At 42.4% G+C, this 18248-nt stretch overlaps 1 protein-coding gene across 2 annotated transcripts in view; it reads right to left on the reverse strand.

The window, feature by feature from the left end:
- Positions 1-18248, reverse strand: part of NF1 (neurofibromin 1) — a 310275-nt gene that overhangs the window by 20026 nt on the left and 272001 nt on the right. For both annotated transcript variants that reach the window (XM_056865591.1, XM_056865590.1), the window contains 6 exons: positions 17387-17518; positions 15719-15854; positions 15216-15373; positions 13910-14032; positions 8501-8628; positions 6908-7008 (listed from right to left, as the gene is read on the reverse strand). In XM_056865591.1, coding sequence (XP_056721569.1) covers positions 6908-7008; positions 8501-8628; positions 13910-14032; positions 15216-15373; positions 15719-15854; positions 17387-17518 — 778 coding nt within the window. The remainder of the gene's footprint in view (positions 1-6907; positions 7009-8500; positions 8629-13909; positions 14033-15215; positions 15374-15718; positions 15855-17386; positions 17519-18248) is intronic.

The following is an 18248-nucleotide window of genomic DNA, read 5'->3' on the forward strand; positions in this document are numbered from 1 at the left end:
CCGGATAACCTACAAGAACCAATGAACTCTGACCGTGAAAGCCTTCGACAATATTTTAAAACTAGGTTAATTTCTGTGAACAAGAATTCAGTGACATCTCTATTTTTCTCTTATTTGCTTAGGTGTCTCACAATCTCTTGCCACACAATAGTGTGATGAGTTTTATCTGTTGTCTGTAGGACTCACAATGTTAAGACAGGGTGATGCTTTTTAGTGCAGGTATAGCTCACTGCCCATATGCCAAATTTTAGGCCCTGGGGCTAATTCTTAAGCTCCATAGACATGAGTATGACTTAGCCATCTTTCTCAAAGGGAACAAGACTTTTAATGGCTGGAGCACGTGCTGAGCATAATTCATATTCCTCCCTGCATTCAGAGCACTATATTGCCAAAACTGTTGGTGTTTCACTTTTTGCCCTGTTGCATCATGCATCTTTTCCAGTCCCAAGAATGTTAGCATCTATCATTTCTTTATTCCATAAGCATTCCATATATGGAATCGGATATTGACCATCTCATTAGCCAAAAGCAGCCCCATACTTCCCATTGAAATATTATAAGTTTATGTTGATTAAAATCGTTCTTCGTTTTAAATATTGCATTGTTTCTCTTATTTTTTGTGCACTACAAATAAAATATGCGCAGTGTGAATAGGAATTTGTTCATATTTTTTTCAAGCTATAGTCCGGCCCCCAACAGTGTTTGAGGACCCCTGATCTATAGATTAATTGATGACTGTTATCCAGCTGGCAACACCAAAGAGGATAATTGGGGTAATTTTCAGATTAAAAACCTGAATAGCCCCTGGAATATATTTGCCACCTTTCGTGTGAAAAAAGTTGACAATAGCACCAACCCCAGGTTTAATTTTGATGGACACTGCTTTTTGATGGGCATTCCAATTTAGGTTATGGGAAATAAGAATGCCAAGGTAAACAAACTCCTTGACTTGGTCAACCTCAAAACCATCTAATACCCAGCAAAAAAGAGGCATTTTTCTCCTCTTAGTAAAGATCATAATCTTAGATTTATGATGGTTTATTTTAAGACCTTCCCTAGAGCAATACTCAGAAAAAGTTTGCTAAGATCTTTTCAAACCAATTCTTGTGCGGGACAGGAGAACTGCATCGTCAGCATAGAGTAGAATTGGGGTGGGATGACTTGCAAGCTTTGGGGAGTGGCAAAACTCTGAGAAATTGGTTGCCATGTCATTCAGGTATAGATTAAACAAGAGAGGAGCAAGGAGGCAACCTTGTCTAACTCCCTTGACCAGTTCAAAGGGCTCGGTTAGTTCTCCTTGGTTGCCACAGCGAACCTGAGCTGTGAGGTCAGTATGAAATTGCTGAATAAGCCATAGTAACCTCCTATCCATAGTAGAATTTGATAGTTCCAACCATAGCCTCTCCCTCGGGATGGTATCAAAAGCTCCCTTAAGATCCATAAAACCCGCATAAAGGGTGCCATTTCGGGGGGAGGAATATTTCTCGGCTAAATGGGAGAGCACTAAACAGTGGTCCGTGACAGACCAACCCCTTCTAAAGCCAATCTGTTCCCAGCCAAAGATGTCATTACTCTCAACCCAGTCCAACAGCCTTTTTAATAAGTAGGAGGAATACAATTTTCCTAAGCAAGACAAAAGGCTGATTGGACGATAACAGCTTGGGTCAGAGCGCTGACCCTTTTTAAAGATTGGGACGATAATAGTATGTCTCCAAGATTTTGGAATGGCTCCTGATGCATTAGTTTGTGTAAATACAGGAGCAAGAATGTTGGCCCACCATTTACTGTTGACTTTAAAAAGTTCGTAGGGAATTAGATCAGGACCTGGGGCTTTGCCTGAGCGTAAGCGATCAATGAGCGGTTTAATTTCATTAGGAGACACATCTGGCCAGGAATTCAAGAAAATAGAAGGTGCTACAGGTATAAGTCCCTGGTTTTCCACAGAGTAGAAGAGGCTCTTGAAGTAAGCTACCCAGACCGGTGACGGGATACAGGCGGGGACTCTGGCATAGCCATTACTTAAAGAATTCTCAGTCCGCCAGAAGGTTGAATTATCATTGTCATTATCATCCAATTTTTATATAGGGCCTCTTTTTTCCTCCAGTTTACCAAGGCCTTGTAGTTCTTTTTAATAGTTAACAATTCCTTCAATACTGAAATAGTATTGTTCCTTCTGAATTCTCTATGTTTCCTGGTTATTGCTCGTTTGAGTAGCCTACACTCGCGGTTAAACCAAGAATTTTGTTTGTATAAAGCATGCAAGCTTGAGGTGATTTCTTTAGTAAATAAAGGTTAAAATAAACCAATTAATCTGAAAAAAACATTTAAGACAGTAGCTGCAGACTCTTGCTCAAGGAGGGGAGCTTTCAACGAAGTCACCTCAAAAAGCTGCATTTTGCCACGCACCAAGGAATCAAGCACAGGGCTCCAGTAAACTAGAGATAGGGCTTTTTGGGATTGGTGCAATATTTGATGGTAGGACGGTATTAAGTGTTGAACACATAATTGGTTGATCTAAAGAGAGATAGGGAGATGGTCACTGCCCATGTAATTGCAGATTTCCATATTACTGATTAGAGGTAAGAGATCTAATGAAACCAGAAAATAATCGATAACACTGGCACCATTTTGGCTAAAAAAAGTAAAATCTCCATAGGGTCGATCCGCGATCGCCCATTTACTATTATTAGGTTCCTCTGAATAGCGAATTGGGCCAGACTTAAGTCGGAAGAATTAATTACAGAGTCCCTGGAAGTTCTAGTATACCATAGGGAACTCAGGAAAGATTCATCAAAATTCCTTAAAAGATTTTGGAAGAGAGTATTATCATCCGGCCCTATTCATGCGTTAAAATCACCAGCCATAAGAACTGGAGTAGTTGGATGGTTGTTTTTGATGTCATCACATAGTTCTCCCAGACAGGCCATTTCTCACAATCTGCAAATAAATCTGCGATAAGGGCCAGCTGTTTTCCCAAGCACAGAGCACCCGGCAGCTTCTTGAAATGGCACAGAACTGCTGGCAGTGTTTTCCGGAAAGGGTATTTGAAGGAGGTCATGTGAACAATACCAATAAACTTCACGCTTCTGTAGCAGAAGTTCCGGGGGCCCTCTGGGCCAGTCTAGAAGCTGCCTTTTGGGGCTTGGCAAGAGTGACATTTAGAAAGCAGTATATTAATTCTGCCCTTATCAAACTAAAATTCCCAGGATCTTTTGGGAGCAAAATCATCTTGTTCCTATCAGTTTAGGAAATTCTGGTGCCAGGAGAGAGAAATAAGCACTGGAAGAATCAGCAGGGGCCCTGAGGGGGCTGAAAAGGCAGCAGGCCTCTAAGGAGCTGCCCTGGGCCTCATGGTGGCCTTCTTGGTTTCTTTTGTTAGGCCATGAATAGCAGGTTTGGGCTGAAGGTCTCCGAAGGGCCTGCTTCTGCACATCAAGCAGACTGGGCACTGGGCATTCACCTCCCAAACTCTCTGCAAGACGTTCAGTAACAGCCTTGCCTGAGGAGGGGAGGGGGGGAGGACTCACCTTTACAAGGACGCGCTCCCCCACCCATGGAAAAACCTAATTCTGCCCCCTGGGAAACAAAACTCAATCATTTCAACAAACCAAGTGCGGTAGGCAAATGTTCACTACACCTTTACTGAGAATCTGCATTTCTGCAAGTTTCTTTGAGAAAAAAAACACGACACCGGACTCCACAGACTGTCAAACATAGTCTGTAAAGGAGCAGAATCCATTCTGAAGCATTAATCGTATTTCTACACCATTTTGTACAAATGTTTCTGAAACAGTTCAGAAAAATAAAACATAACAATAAAATAAAACCTAATTAACATTTTAAAGAAAAAAACATCACCAGCAGAACAAATTTCCGACTTCACTGACCATGATCCAAAACAACCTGCTGGAACAGGCATGTTTTTAAATGCCTCCCAAAGGAGATAAGCGATAAGGAGAAGTGGATCATGGGCAAAAGAGTATTCTATAGCATTGGGGCTAGCTACTAAGAAGGCCTTGTTCCTTTCAAACACCCATCTTGCATCCACAAATGCATCCAATCAAAAGAGCTCTGATCCACAAAAGATTATGCTGGAATAAATTCCATAAAACGCCACTGGACTCCAGTTTTATTTTGCTGCTACAGATTAACCTGCGTGGAATTACCAGCCACAGTATCCTAAGCAGTTTCAGAGGGCCGGCCGTGTTGGTCTGCAGTAGAACAGCTCGATCCAAGTTCAGTAGCATGTTAGGGACCAACAATATTTTTGAGAGTATGCGCTTCTGGGAGTCAAATCTCCCTTGGTCTCAAATCTAGTATCCCAAGCTGGATCTCGTGAAAAAATCTTGAAACGTGGGAGGGGCTCATGGGAACAATGCTCCCTAAGGTATTCTGGGCCTTAAGACCAATGAAGGGCTTTAAAGAGTCACAAGAAGCAACCCGAATCACATATGGGAAAACATCTGCCATCAATGGAGCAGTTTTAACATGGGAGTAACATGCTTCCTTTCTGTTTCCTCCTGTCAACAGATGACAGGATTTTGAACTCACTGAAGACTGCAGACAATCTTTGGTACAATCAGTGTATTTAACAGCACAATCTGAGCATCCCTCCCACCCAAAAAACTGCACATGCTATGTGGGTTCTGCTTAAAGTGAAAACTTCTGGGACAGGACTTGCATTTAATCATCACTTCCTTATTTTGCTGTGGTGCACCCCAGAATATAGCTGATGAAAATGCCGGCTTCCAATATTGAAAATAAATTCTTATTCAAATGATTAATCAAACTATACACTTTTTAAAAAAAAGAAACCCATTTTTAAAAGAAAGAGAGCGTGCATGCTAAGGGCTGTGGGTCCTCAGTGCGTTGCTCATTGTTAATGTTGGGTGGGGGGGAGGCTTAACAGTCTTGAGTGTCAACTTTCCAAAACTGAAGCTTCCTGCTGACGAGGCAGAGGTGCTCTGGGTTAGCAGAAAGACAGACCTGGGACTCGAGATCTCTCCTGTCTGGGATGGGGTGACGCTCCCCTTGGACGGGCAGGTTCACAGCTTGGGAGCGCAGCTGGAAACCACGGTCACCTGAGAAAGCCTGGTGGCTGCTGTGGCTTGGAATGCACTTGCTCATCTCCGGCTGGCGCATCAGCTGTGTCCGTTCCTGGGTCCGTTCCTAGCTGCAGTGATCCATGCCTTGGCGGTATCTAAACTGAACTACTGAAATGCCGTATTTGTGGGGCTTCCCTTGAAGAATGTTCAGAAGCTGCAGCTACTGCAGAATGTGAGCCTGTGACCCCGATATTACAGCAATTACACTGCTTACCGATCCACTTCTGAGCACAATCCAAGGTGTTGGTTTTGTTCTTTAAAGCCCAACGTGGCTTGGGACTGGGGTATCTTCTTCCATACCTTTCTGCCTGGGAATTAAGGTCGCAGGGAGATGCCCTCCTGACTGACCCACCACTCAAAGATGCTCGTTTGGAGGGTACGTGAGAGAGGGGCTCTTCCACGGCCACCCCACAATCATGGAACAACCGTCCCAGGAAGGTGCGCTCGGCCCCCTCGCTTTCGATCTTTAGGCGGCAGTTGCAGACTGTTTTGTTTAGGACTGCTTTTGATTGATTTAGCTTTTATTATTGGTAGTCCTAATTGGAGTTTTTAAAATTGTGACTTTTTATGGGCTCATTGTTGTTTTATTTATATTGTTTTCATTGTGTTTTTATAATAATTTTATTTATATTGTAAGCCAACTTGGGCCTGGGAAACATCGGTTCAAATCCCCACTCTGCCACGGAAACCTGCTGGGTGACCTTGGGACCAGCCACACACTCTCTGCCTCAACCCTGGCAAGTATTTGGATGGGAGACCTCCAAGGAGGTCCAGAGTCACTACGCTGAGGCGGTCAATGGCAAACCACCTTTGAATGGCTCTTGCCTTGAAAACCCTACGAGGATGTGATTTGATGGCCAAAAGAAAGAAAAAAAGCCACCGTGAGTTCTGCAGTGGAGAAAGGTGGCTAATAATTGTTTCAGGTAAATACATAAATAATCCTTCAGAGCCCCGCAGTGCTCTCGCTGACTGCAAACTACCAGCAGTAGAAACTGGATCATTCCGACCTGTACCTTTAATTGCTCATGCTCAAATGTATTTAGCTTGGCATGGCTTCACCATCACCTGTTCAAAGCAATTACATGTAATCCTTGCTACACTGGCACACTAATTCATCCGGATGTGAGTAATTTAAGTATGGTGGCTACCACTTCCCATGTGCCATGCTACAAATGGCACCTCCAGACTCTCTGGCATTGTGTGAGGAAATACAGAAGAGAGTGCAGTAAAGGAGGGGTCACCCTCACCAGCTGTTTTGGCCCAGGAGAGCAAAAAAGTCAACACACAGAATTTTGGGAACTGTGTTCACTGTCCCATGTTCCATTGCTGAGAGGGAAATGAAACTGAATTTAAACGCTAAATTAACAATGGGGAAAACCACAAAGCCTCAAATAGAAAGGGCTCCCTTACAGTGCATGTCTACCAGTAAGCCAGTGGAAACAGCTGGAATGACCATGATTTTTGTTAATTGCACAGTTGGCTTTGAGTCTGAGTGCTGACTTGAATCCCAGTGCTGGCCAGCTCTCCAACTAAAATGGTCGGCCGATCCTAGGATACCAAGGACTGCATTTAGCCTATCGCTGGCCAGCTATTCGTGGCTTCCTCACCCATCACTTGTGGCTGCCAACTGGTCCCAGGTAGGCATACTTGCCTTACACCTGGGCTTCTAAACATGTCTCATATTAATTCTTTACCTTTTGACACATACAACCTTCTGGGTATACCCCTGAATCACTATAGCACCTATGGATAAGAACTTCTTTGGAAAAAAGCAACTTAGTTATGAAAAGCTGGATACTTACACGACAGGAAAGACCTTTGGGAAGACAACACTGGCTTCTGCTAAATACTCATACAGTATTCGCTGGTCAAACTCATCTGCAGTGTATTTCACTAGGGTTGCCTGCCAAAAAAAAAGAAAAAAAAGGCGGTACGGAAAGGGATAAATGATCAGCACATCACTCCTATTTTAATGATGGCAGTTTCCTGCTGAAACATACTGCGGACAGCAATACTAATGAACAACTGGAATACCCGTCTCCATTCACCAGGAGAGTTTTAATGCCAGACTATGACTGACCAGTTCTACAGGGGGCCACTGCACCTGCCTGTTGCAGCCAATGGCAGCAAGGAATCTTCTGGCACTCTCAAGCCTTCCTGTGGCAGCAGCTGACAAAGAGGGCTCTTGGCCTATGACAGCTTCTGGTGTGACACATCTGTCAGTCCCTTCTCCATGGAATCGTTCCACCTGATTCTGGTGTTGCCTTGAAACAGAGCAACTGTAGCAGGTCCAATACTTATGCAGAAGAGACGGTTTTGGACATCCTAGGCATAAATCCGCTGCCCAACTCTGAAGCAGCCACTCCCAAGTAACAACTCTTTTGGCCGAGCCTTGCCTGCTCCAGATCGGCTCTAGCTTTGCGTGTTTCAGTCCCTTTGCAAGTATGCTTGTGTGTGCACTCTGGGGCTGCTGCCACCATTAACTTCCCCAACTGTCTACCCTCGAACCCCCCATGTTTTTGCTGATGCCAGCCAGTCTGGCTTTTTTAGGCACACTGTACTTCAGCTAACATGACAGCAGGGCTTCTTGTAAAACAACTCGTGCATGGAGAAGGCATGAGTAGGGTCTTTAAAAACCGGGAGCTCAGGGCTAAAAAACCTGCAAAGGCGTTAAGTGGTAAGGAGGGGCAGGGCATCAATGGGTTCGGCGTCCCACAGTGGCCCTTTCCCCTCAGCATCTTCCCAGGTTTTAATCCAGCCTTCCCTCCCACCCAGTTTGGCTCCGGCAACCATGTGTTGCAGAGTTTGGCTAGGACTTAATGGCTCCTCCTTTCTCCAGAATTCAGCCATTGCCCTGCTGCAGCCTTCCTCTTTCGATCCCTTACCATCATACTATGGAAAGGGAAGCCCTGACCTACTGCAGGAACAGCGCCCCTTAGGGCCAAACGAGACACAAGATTCATGAAGGAACCCCCCTCGCAGTCTCTCTGACTTTAAACTGCAGCCATGCAGGGCCTTAATTCAGATAGGGACAGCTGGGGGGGGGGGAGAATAGGGATACTTTGCCTATACAATGTTTCTGTGATTTAAATTCCACCCCACCACCCCACCCCCACTATTTCCCCCATGGGGGCAAACATACAGGTGCATGGCATAGCTGTTTTCTCCTACAGGTCAAACAACAGCTCTGCATACGGGACTCAGATAACAAAATGAGCACAGAAAAGGGTTCCTTGCATCCTGCAGCAGCTCCAGTCAAATGAGGAACCCACACAGCTGGAATGTAAAGATTCAAGGACTGTCCTTCCTTACATCTAGATGGGCCATTAAAGAGAACTGCCTTAGAAGTCCGTAAGAAATACAGTACATCCTGATGCGAGATAATATGTTCTTACAAGGACAGTCAGCAAGAGGGCTTGGATTTTGGGATCGGTGAGGACCTCTTCATCCAGGAGGACATTCGACTCCGAGACCGACACTTTCCGGAGGTGTGGATGCTGCTGTGGAGATATCCTTTGTGTTTCTGCAGGAAGGATGTCGTTGTTATTCATAAGGACAAGAACACTGGTCTGTTTACTGGGTTGTCAAAACAAAACCTTTTGAAAACTACAATGAAACAGACTACAGATATCTTGTGAGAACACCTGTGAAGGGCCGCCCCAGAGAAGGTGGGTGTTTTACCTGCATTCAGTTCCTATCACAATCATGGAATAATCTTTTTTTTAAAATAAAATTTTCATTTTTTTCAAATTCATTCATATTCAATTACATTTGTCCATTAACCAATTATATTATAACAACATTTTCTTATCATATCTAATATATGTTTCTTTAACTTCCCCTCTCCCCTCCTCTGTCTCTTTATTGTCATGATTACTCTCTTTGTATTTATTGTCTAATTCTTTATAACAAATCACCCATATCTACTTCAACAAATCTGAATTAGATCAAAATGTATCCCTTAATATCACAATTAAATTCATTCATACAGTATTTTGTCCATGCCTCTCATTCTGTCACAAATTCAATTTCTTCTTTTTGATTTATTAATGCTGTAAGTTTTGCCATTTCAGCTAGTTCCATCATTTTTTCTATCCACTCAGTCTTATTTGGTGTCTCAGCTGTGGTGGCATACATCAAAAACGATCTCTGAGTCACTATGGTATCCAGTGTTATACTTAACAGCATCATCTTCGGTGTTTTTGGGATGTTTTGTTGTAATATCAACCTTAATTCATTGTAAATCATATCCCAAAAGTTCTTTGCCTTCTCACATAGCCACCAAATATGATGAAAAGAACCCACTTCTTCTTGACATTTCCAACAATTTGGTGACATATTTCCATACATTTTGGCTAATTGCATTGGTGTTAAATACCATCTATAGATCATTTTATATATACTCTCTCTCAATGATTGTGAACACATATATTTCATATCTTTTGACCAGAGTCTTTCCCATTTATGCATATGGATATCATGTCCCAAGGTTTGTGCCCAAGTTATCATCGTTGGTTTAATAAGATCTTGTTCCGTATATAAAGTCAATAACATCTTATACATTTTTGATATTAAATGTTCATTATTGTCTAACAACATTCGTTGAAAAAGTTATTTATCTTTAATAAAACCTATCTTCATATCTTGTATAAATACAGACTGTATTTGATGATATTGAAACCAAGTGATATATTCCTTCAATTCTCCATATTCTTTTAGGGCACATTTATTATCCTTCCATACCAATAAATCTTGATAGATAAAAAATTGTGCTGGTCTCAATGGTCTCAGTGTCAACATCTCTTGCGCAGAGATCTATAATGGTGTTCTGGGTTCCAAAAGATGTTTATATTTTAGCTAAATTTTAATTAATGAAGATTTAACAATATGATGCTGAAAAGCCTTATGAATTTTTAATTTATCATACCATAAATAACCATGCCATCCGTATCTGTTGTCAAAGCCTTCCAAATCCAAAAGTCTATTATTTTTTAATTGTATCCAATCTTTTAGCCATACTAATGCTGATGCTTCAGCATAAAGTCTGAAGTTTGGTAAAGCAAATCCTCCTCTTTCTTTGGAGTCAACCAAGTATTTATAGGCAATTCTAGACTTTTTTCCTTGCCATATAAAATTGAGCAAATCTTTTCTCCAAATATCAAAATATTTAGAATGTTCCACTATTGGTAAATTCTGGAATAGAAAAAGTAGCCTTTGTAAAATATTCATTTGAGTTACTGAAATACGGCCCAGTAATGAAATGTTTTTATTGGACCAAATTATCATATCTCTTTTAACAGATTCCCAAAGTTTCACATAGTTATTCTCCATTAAATCTTTGTTTTTATTTGTAATCCAGGCACCTAAGTATTTAACCTTATTTGTCTTTTCCCAGCCTGTAGTATCGAAAAAGTCTTTTTGTTCTTCTTTTGAAAGATTTTGAAGTAAAGTATGAGTCTTATCTTGATTTATCTTAAAGCCAGAAACTTCACCATATTGCTTCAATAATTCCAATAAATGATTCACGGATTGATTCGGATCAGACAAAATGAGCAATAAATCATCTGCAGAGGCTCTCAATTTAAATTCTTTTTTATTGACTTTCAAGCCCTGAATTGCTTCTGTTTCCCGGATCTTACAACGTAAGGTTTCCAAGGTCAAAATAAAAAGCAAAGGAGATAACGGGCATCCTTGCCTAGTTCCTTTTTGTATTTCACAATTTTCTGATATTGATTCATTTACTAATATTTTAGCTTTTTGTGTATTATATATCGCATCAATTCCTGTCTGGAACCTTGTCCCAAAATTCATTGTTTCTAAAACCTTTTTCATATATCCCCAGGAAACCATATCAAAAGCTTTCTCTGCATCCAAAAAAACAAAAGCTGCCTAATGTTGATTATTATGCTCATAATATTCAATCGCATCCCTTAGAATCCTCAAATTGTCTTTTATCTGTCGCCCAGGTACAAATCCCGCTTGATCTTCATGTATCAAAGATGTTATGAATTGCTTCAAATGATTAGATAAAACTGAAGCATATATTTTGTAATCCACATTTAAAAGCGAGATTGGCCTGTAATTAGTCACCTTTTCCATGTCTCTTCCAGTCTTATGAATCAATATAGGCATGTGACCATGTCTCTGGAGCTAACCCTGTGTCCAGAATTGCATTACATACCTGCAAAAAAGAGTTTTTCACATTCTCCTTAAATGTCCTGTAAAATAAAGCTGTAATTCCATCTGGGCCTGGTGTTTTATCTATCTTTTGTTTCATTATTGCTTCTTCTATTTCTGCCATTGTAATTGGTGCATCCATAATTTTTTGCTGTTCAGGGGATAATTTATTTACCTTTACTTTGCTCAAAAATTTATCCATTTTTTCCCTGGAGATATTACCTTTTTGATATAGTTTCGTATAAAATAGTTCAAATTCTTTCAATATAGCTGTTGTTGTTGTTCCTTTGTGGTCTGTATTTTGCTAATTATCTTTTTCTGCATGGAATCCCTTAATTGACTTGCCAACAGCTTACCAGGACGATTTGCATGCTCAAAATATCTCTGTTTTGCAGTTTTCATATTTTTGTTCATTTCTTCCATAGTCACCAAATTTAGCTGGTGTTTGACTACCTTAATTTTTGTCTCTATCTGTCTCCTCTGATCTTCATGTATTTCCAAAATTAATTTCTGTTCCAAGTTTTGTAGTTCCCAAAGTATGTCATTTGTTTGCTGCAGTTGTTTTTTCTTCCATGCCGTGTTCTTCTGAATCATGTATCCTCTTAGCACTGCCTTAAAAGCATCCCATACAATGTTCAAACTGGTTTCTCCATTCATATTGATCTGAAAATAGTCCTCAACAATATCCTGTATTTCTTTTATTATTTTTCCATCTCTCAGTAACCTATCATTAAGTCTCCATCTGAATGCTTGTCTATTATACCACTCAAAGGAAACCAGGTTATGATCTGAAAAACTGAGGCTTTTTGCCGAATTTCATGTCTATTCCACGGCAGCGCTCAGGCTCATTTCATACTCCTGCCACATCAAAACCTTCTGATACCATGACGGAGAAGCAAGATAAGAAAATGCAAGAACTTTTGGCCAAACAGACTGATACCTTCACTAAACAGATGGAACAAATGTCTAAGCAGCAAATGGAGCATGTGTCCAAACAGCAGGAGAAGCAAATGACTCAATTAACTGAAATGCTTGCTGAGATAGTAAAAGAGGTAAAAGAAACTAAAACCCAGGTTACCTCATTACAAGCTGATATGAAGACCATGGATGCCTCGGTAAAGAAGATGGCGGAAGACCATAAAGAAGTCAAGAAGAAAGTGGATACACACGATAAACAACTGGAATTGTTGCAGATGCAAGAAGAATCTACAAAAGACCAATTTGCTATGATAGATTTGAAAGCCAGAGAATCTAATCTACGCCTGCGAAACTTATCGGAGGATTGTGGTAGCACCAGAGAATCACTGATTAAGATTTTGGCTGAACTGTTTAGCATTGGAGAACAAGACTTAGATCACGCCATCAAGAGAATATACAGGATTCCTTTACCACCTAACATGAAAAGAGCAAAAGCAAGAGATGTCATGATATCCTTTTATGATATTAGGATGAAAGATGCAATAATGCAACAGCATTATCAAGACCCAAAAGTGTTGGCAGGCAATGCATTGATACTCTTGAAGGATATCCCAAGACACATGATGGCGAAAAGAGGTATTTTCAAAGAATTTGCAACATCTCTAAGAAAAAGCGGTGTTAAATATAGGTGGTTGCTACCACAAGGGTTGGCATTCACCTATAAAGATGTGAAATATACCATTACCACAAAAGAAGACGTTGGAAAATTTCTGAGAAAATACAAGAAAGATCTTGCAGGATACACAACAGGTCAGAAACATGATTCAAGTCAAGAAGAAGATGAGGATGCCACCAAAGGAGAAGTGGGTGGAGTATAAGACTATATAATTAAAATTCTGATAAATGGCTAAAGCTATATCGTGGAATGTTAACGGTCCGAATGAGAAGGTGAAAAGGGGACGGATTTTTAAATTTTTACAAAAACAAAAATATTCACTAATATGCTTACAAGAAACACATATTTCGAGGAAAGATAAAAAATACTTGGAGAGGAAGACTTTGGGACAATCTTTTATTTCTTCAGCTAAAACTAAAACCAAAGGACTTGTGATTTATGCCCATGCTAGGTTTGCTCCAGAACTGGTTTATAAAGATGAAGAGGGCAGAATTTTGTTGGTAAGAGTTAAAATAGGTGGACAAAAAATATTGATTGCAGGGATATATGCCCCAAATGAGGGGAAAGCTCAGTTCTATAAGCAACTGTATGATATTTTATTGCAAAATGTAGAAGAACAACTACTGTTGATGGGAGATTTCAATGGAGTTATAGACAGTACATTAGACAAGAAATCAACTGCGAAGGAGGAACGAGAAGATTGTTTACCAAAACATTTTTCACAATTAACCGAGGAATTTCATATACAAGACATTTGGAGGACAATGAATACTACAGCAAAGGAATATACTTTTTATTCTGCTAGACATAATTCACACTCCAGAATAGATATGATATGGGCGAGTAAATCTGTTTTTACCCAATTGAGAAAAGTGCAAATAATCCCGAGGACAATCATGGAATAATCATGCAGCTGTAGGCAAATAATAAATGCCAGAACAAAACTGGAGGCCAAGGTGTGGTTTTTCCTCATAATGATAGCCTCTTAATATAGTTATAAAATGCACACCAAGGAACAAGCTTTGATTCTTACCCATTTCGTAATCATTCTCTGCTACCCTCCTCATTTTTGGAGGTGTGGTGATCCCTGATTCCATCTCCTGTCTTTTGGGTGCCTTCGTGTCTGATATCAAATGGTCGAAACTCTTCCTTGTACCTATGAAAGCAAGGCCAAAGCAAAAAAATCAGGGTGTGCGAAATGACAGCAGGAAACCTGTGCCTGCTCTGTAGCCCATCCAAACACCAAAGATTGCATGTGCCTGTGGCTGAGAAGCCCTTCCCCACACCCAAGGCAATCTGGAAGAAACCCCAGGGAGAGTTTCCCCTCCTCCGCTGCACGGAGGCAAAGCTGTGAATCAAACTGCTGACAGGCTGTTCTGAGTGGAGGGCTGCATCCAGGGCTTCCTACAAAAGCAGCTGGATCACCGCCCAGGGGCAGATTGGTTGGGCATCTGCTGAGTCCCAGGGAATGGGCACAGGTTGGCCACAGTCCAGCCAGCAGCTTCGATCTCAGCTCTGCTCATCCCCTGCAAATCTTAAATCGTGGAGGATTCATTAACAGAAAAAGGAGGCGGTGCAAGAGGGATTTTTTTTACTCTGGGACAAGCAAGGAATGAGCCAGTATAACGTAGCAGTCTGAGCAGTAGGACTGATAAGTCCTCAGTTTAAATCTATACTCAAATCCATATTTGAGAAGCACCATGATGAGGTGGTTGGAGTAGCACTCTGCACCCAACCCTTCCAGGAGCTGGCTGAATGCGCGGAGAGCAGGAGCAGGTGTGACCAGGCTGCTTTCCGCATGTCCCCAACGGTGGGGAGGGGGTGAACATGTGAGCACTTCCCCCATATGGAGGTGCTGCGCTCATGAGCCAGTAACAGCATGGAGGTGGCGTCAGGGAGCTTGTTTCCGCTGCTCCTGCTCCTCCCACGTGCAGCAAAGTAGACAGCGGAGGGCCGGTGGTGGACCAGGGCTCCGAAGGACCCAAGTTCAAACCTCCACTCTGCCATAGAAGCTCAATGGGTGGCCTTGGGCCAGTCACTCTCAGCCTAACCTAGCTTACAGGGCTGTTATGAAGATAACAGGAAGAAGGGAGAACGTCGTAAGCCACTTTGGGTTCCACACTGGGGAGCAAAGTGGGGTGTGAAGACCTTCTAAGTTGACCTCGAGCCACTCAACCCTTTCAGCCTAATGTACCCTGTAGGGTTGTTGTGAGGGGTGGGATCATTTAGGCCACCCTGACTGCCTTGGAGAAAGGGCAGGATACAGATGTTACGAGAGAGCTCAGTTCTTCTGATGCCTGGCTTTTGCCACTAAGAGAGGGATGAAGAGTCCCACTGACCTAGCAGTTTCTTCGTGGTGGCTTGAGAAGGCTGCCCCATGTCCAGACTCATAGACTTCCTGGTGCGCGGACTGATCTGTCCCACGGTCGGGTAGCTGGCAGCGAGATGCCTGTCGGAGCCCTTGGGAGAAGCCCAGGGCTGGTTTTCCCGGAGGGTCCTGAAAGGAAGGAGAAACCCCACCATCACAAAGCCCCGTTTCCATACCGCCAGACCAACCCCCTCCCCGGCCTCTTCCTTCACACAGGCAGCCAGTCCTGTGTGCATTCTCTGCCACATGCTTAGGGCATGGCCAGGCCCCTTCTGTCAGGACAGCAGCTCTCTGGCCAGAAAGTGGCCAGGAGTTTCTAGGCTGGTTTCTTAATGCTAGGGTGCCCTCAAGAAGCCAGCGCTGGCTCAGATGCCGCCAAGTTCCTCCGAGACGATTCCAAGCCAGTTGCACCATCCTGCTGAGGCTGTGCGACTCAGAAACAACCAGATGCTGTGGCACAAGAGGCTCACTGACCTACAGCTGGCATCACTGTGGTGGATAGGATAGGTATCCATAGGCACATTTTCCATAGACATGTCCGGCACGAGGACAGACTTCCCGTGCTTCAGGCTGCACCGGCTTCGGACCTCCTCGGACACAGTCAGCAAAGCTGGAAGGGCAAAGAGGAACAAACAGGCATTCAAAGCCAATTCCTCTGAACTGAGTCTCCTCAAGCCCTTACACCAATTGTTTTGTAACTGCTTGTACTTATGCAGGGTGGTACGTCTCTACCCCGCAACTTACTTTAATGATACTGTTCATATGGCCAATTCAGCCCTGAAGAAGGTCACACTGAGATCAAAATAAAGAAAAAGAAAAAAAGGAACTATCTAAATAGCCCAGAAGGAAATTAGTATTTTTTAATCTTAATTGACTGGGAAAGAAATTTGGTGACTGCCAATGTAGTATTAAAATCCACCCCTGCTAAAAGAACCCTCAGATTATCCAGTTTAGAGACAGATTCCCAGATGAAAGGCTTTATCCATCTGTCTCTAGCCTCATTCAGCAAATCGCAGCTAAACAAAGAATGCTGAAGAGTGTCTATTTGGCCAGAACCACACTGACATACTCTCTCACAGTATGGTACCCTCTACCCCACAACTAAAGAGTGCAAGCCCAGAAGCTGAGATTTGCAAAGCCATTGTGAGAATCATTACACTTTTTTAAAAATCAGGTTTCTAGTCCTTCTAGGTCAGAAGACTCGGGGAAGTGGCTTCCGGTGGATGCAGGCTTTGGCCAGGGAAGAGGGTGGGATAAAAATCCAATAAACACTACTAATAACAATCTCTGGCATCCCCCACTGAAGGATCACAGCCAGAGGGAAAGTTCTTTCTGTGTCTGAGACCCTGGAGAGTCGCTGCCAGTCAAAGTAGGGCCCTACTGAGAGACGCTGGCCAGGGGTCAGCTCTGGACAGCTTTGTAAGCTCACGGAAAGGATTTCCTTGTGCCGCACAGCTTTTGGCTCCTACTAGTGGGTGCTTGCACAGGGGACCTTTACCTTTAGTGGAAGCAAAAAATATGCAAAATAAAAACCACACACTATGTTTGCTTACTTTGTGTAATTTACATGCTGCACAATTCAGCACGGATTATATAGGCTTAGTTGGTTTCTTTCTTTCTTTTCTCCTCCCCCACCTCCAAGATAAATAGGAATTAAAAAAAAAGCACAGTCCCTTACAAAAGAAAACTGATGAGTATGTTGCCCCCTCAACCCTGAAACAGAGCCATGTCTGGCAGAGAGTGGACTACCAGGGAATAAATGCCTTGGTCTACATGGATTGTGTAGTGATGCCCAAGGGGGGGGGGAGATAAAGCCACACAATATTACCCCCTTCCCCAGAGGAAAGAGACCAAAACCTCCCTCTTTCAATCCAGGGGAAAAAATCAACCCTGGAATTCCCCACATTTACCCATTCTTTCTGGGCCTTCACATCTCTAGGCATGCATTGGCAAAAATAGTTAATTTGTAAAACAGCCAAGGAAAAAGAAAAATAACATGCCTAGCGTAGTTTTAGAAAATGGGTGGTCAGATCCTGAAATCAGTCACAACAGGCTCCCCCTGGCTTCCTGTTTTATGTTTCGCTACAAACAGAAATATTTATTTCTGAGTTTGATACAGGCCCAAAAGATCTGTTTTTTTACCTGCAAGGTAAGCCACACTCTGGGTATTCACCTCAAACTTGTCACAATTCCTGTGTTTATTAACCAGAGAGAGAAGCGTGTGCAGAATCCGTACCGTCCTGGCTACGATGGTTGGAGAAGGATGCCGGTACCCTGAAGGAACAAAATGACACTGAATTAGTTGTTGCAAAAGCTTTAAGCAAAGAAAAGCATTCTTTGAAAACATCTACAAGAAAAGCTTGTATTTCAGAGTCTTTCATGAGAACAATGGTAGGCTTGTTAACAAGGACTGAACATTCAATGAGGTTACAATCAAATTAAATACATGCTGAGACACTGAATGGAAGTAATCCAATTTTGGATTCGCCAGGGGAAAATCAGTGTGCTTATCTTCAAAGCCCGGTCTCTAACGCAGCAAAATAAGGTGGTTCAGAGCGGGCTGTACAGACTGCCTGTGTGTGTGTGTGTGCTGTTTTTGAATGTTCTCCCTTATAAAAAAATACCTTCAAGCGTAAAATAAAACAACACAACAATGATAAACAAACCTAACACACCAAGAACAGTTCTAACCCAGCCCATTCCCAGCTGTATCAGCTTTCCACTTGCAGGAAGGTTTTTTTCCCAAGGAGGAAGAGAAATAAAAAAACGCAGTCCTTCCACTGTACACTGAAGTCGTGCACTGTCTTTCTACCAACTTCATTGTGGTGCACTGATAGAGCAGGCTTTCCAAGTGGCTGGCTAATCAAATCCTTCTAGCAGCAACCCTTCCCATTTTTATAGCAGAATGCATGCTGCTCCTATTTCCCATGCCTCACAGTTCCCATGCTGTTTTAAAGAGCTCCCCTTCCGAGAGCCAAACTCAATGTGACGGTGGCCATGGGTC

Source organism: Euleptes europaea, chromosome 19 (genome assembly GCF_029931775.1).
Source record: "Euleptes europaea isolate rEulEur1 chromosome 19, rEulEur1.hap1, whole genome shotgun sequence".
NCBI lineage: Eukaryota > Metazoa > Chordata > Lepidosauria > Squamata > Sphaerodactylidae > Euleptes > Euleptes europaea.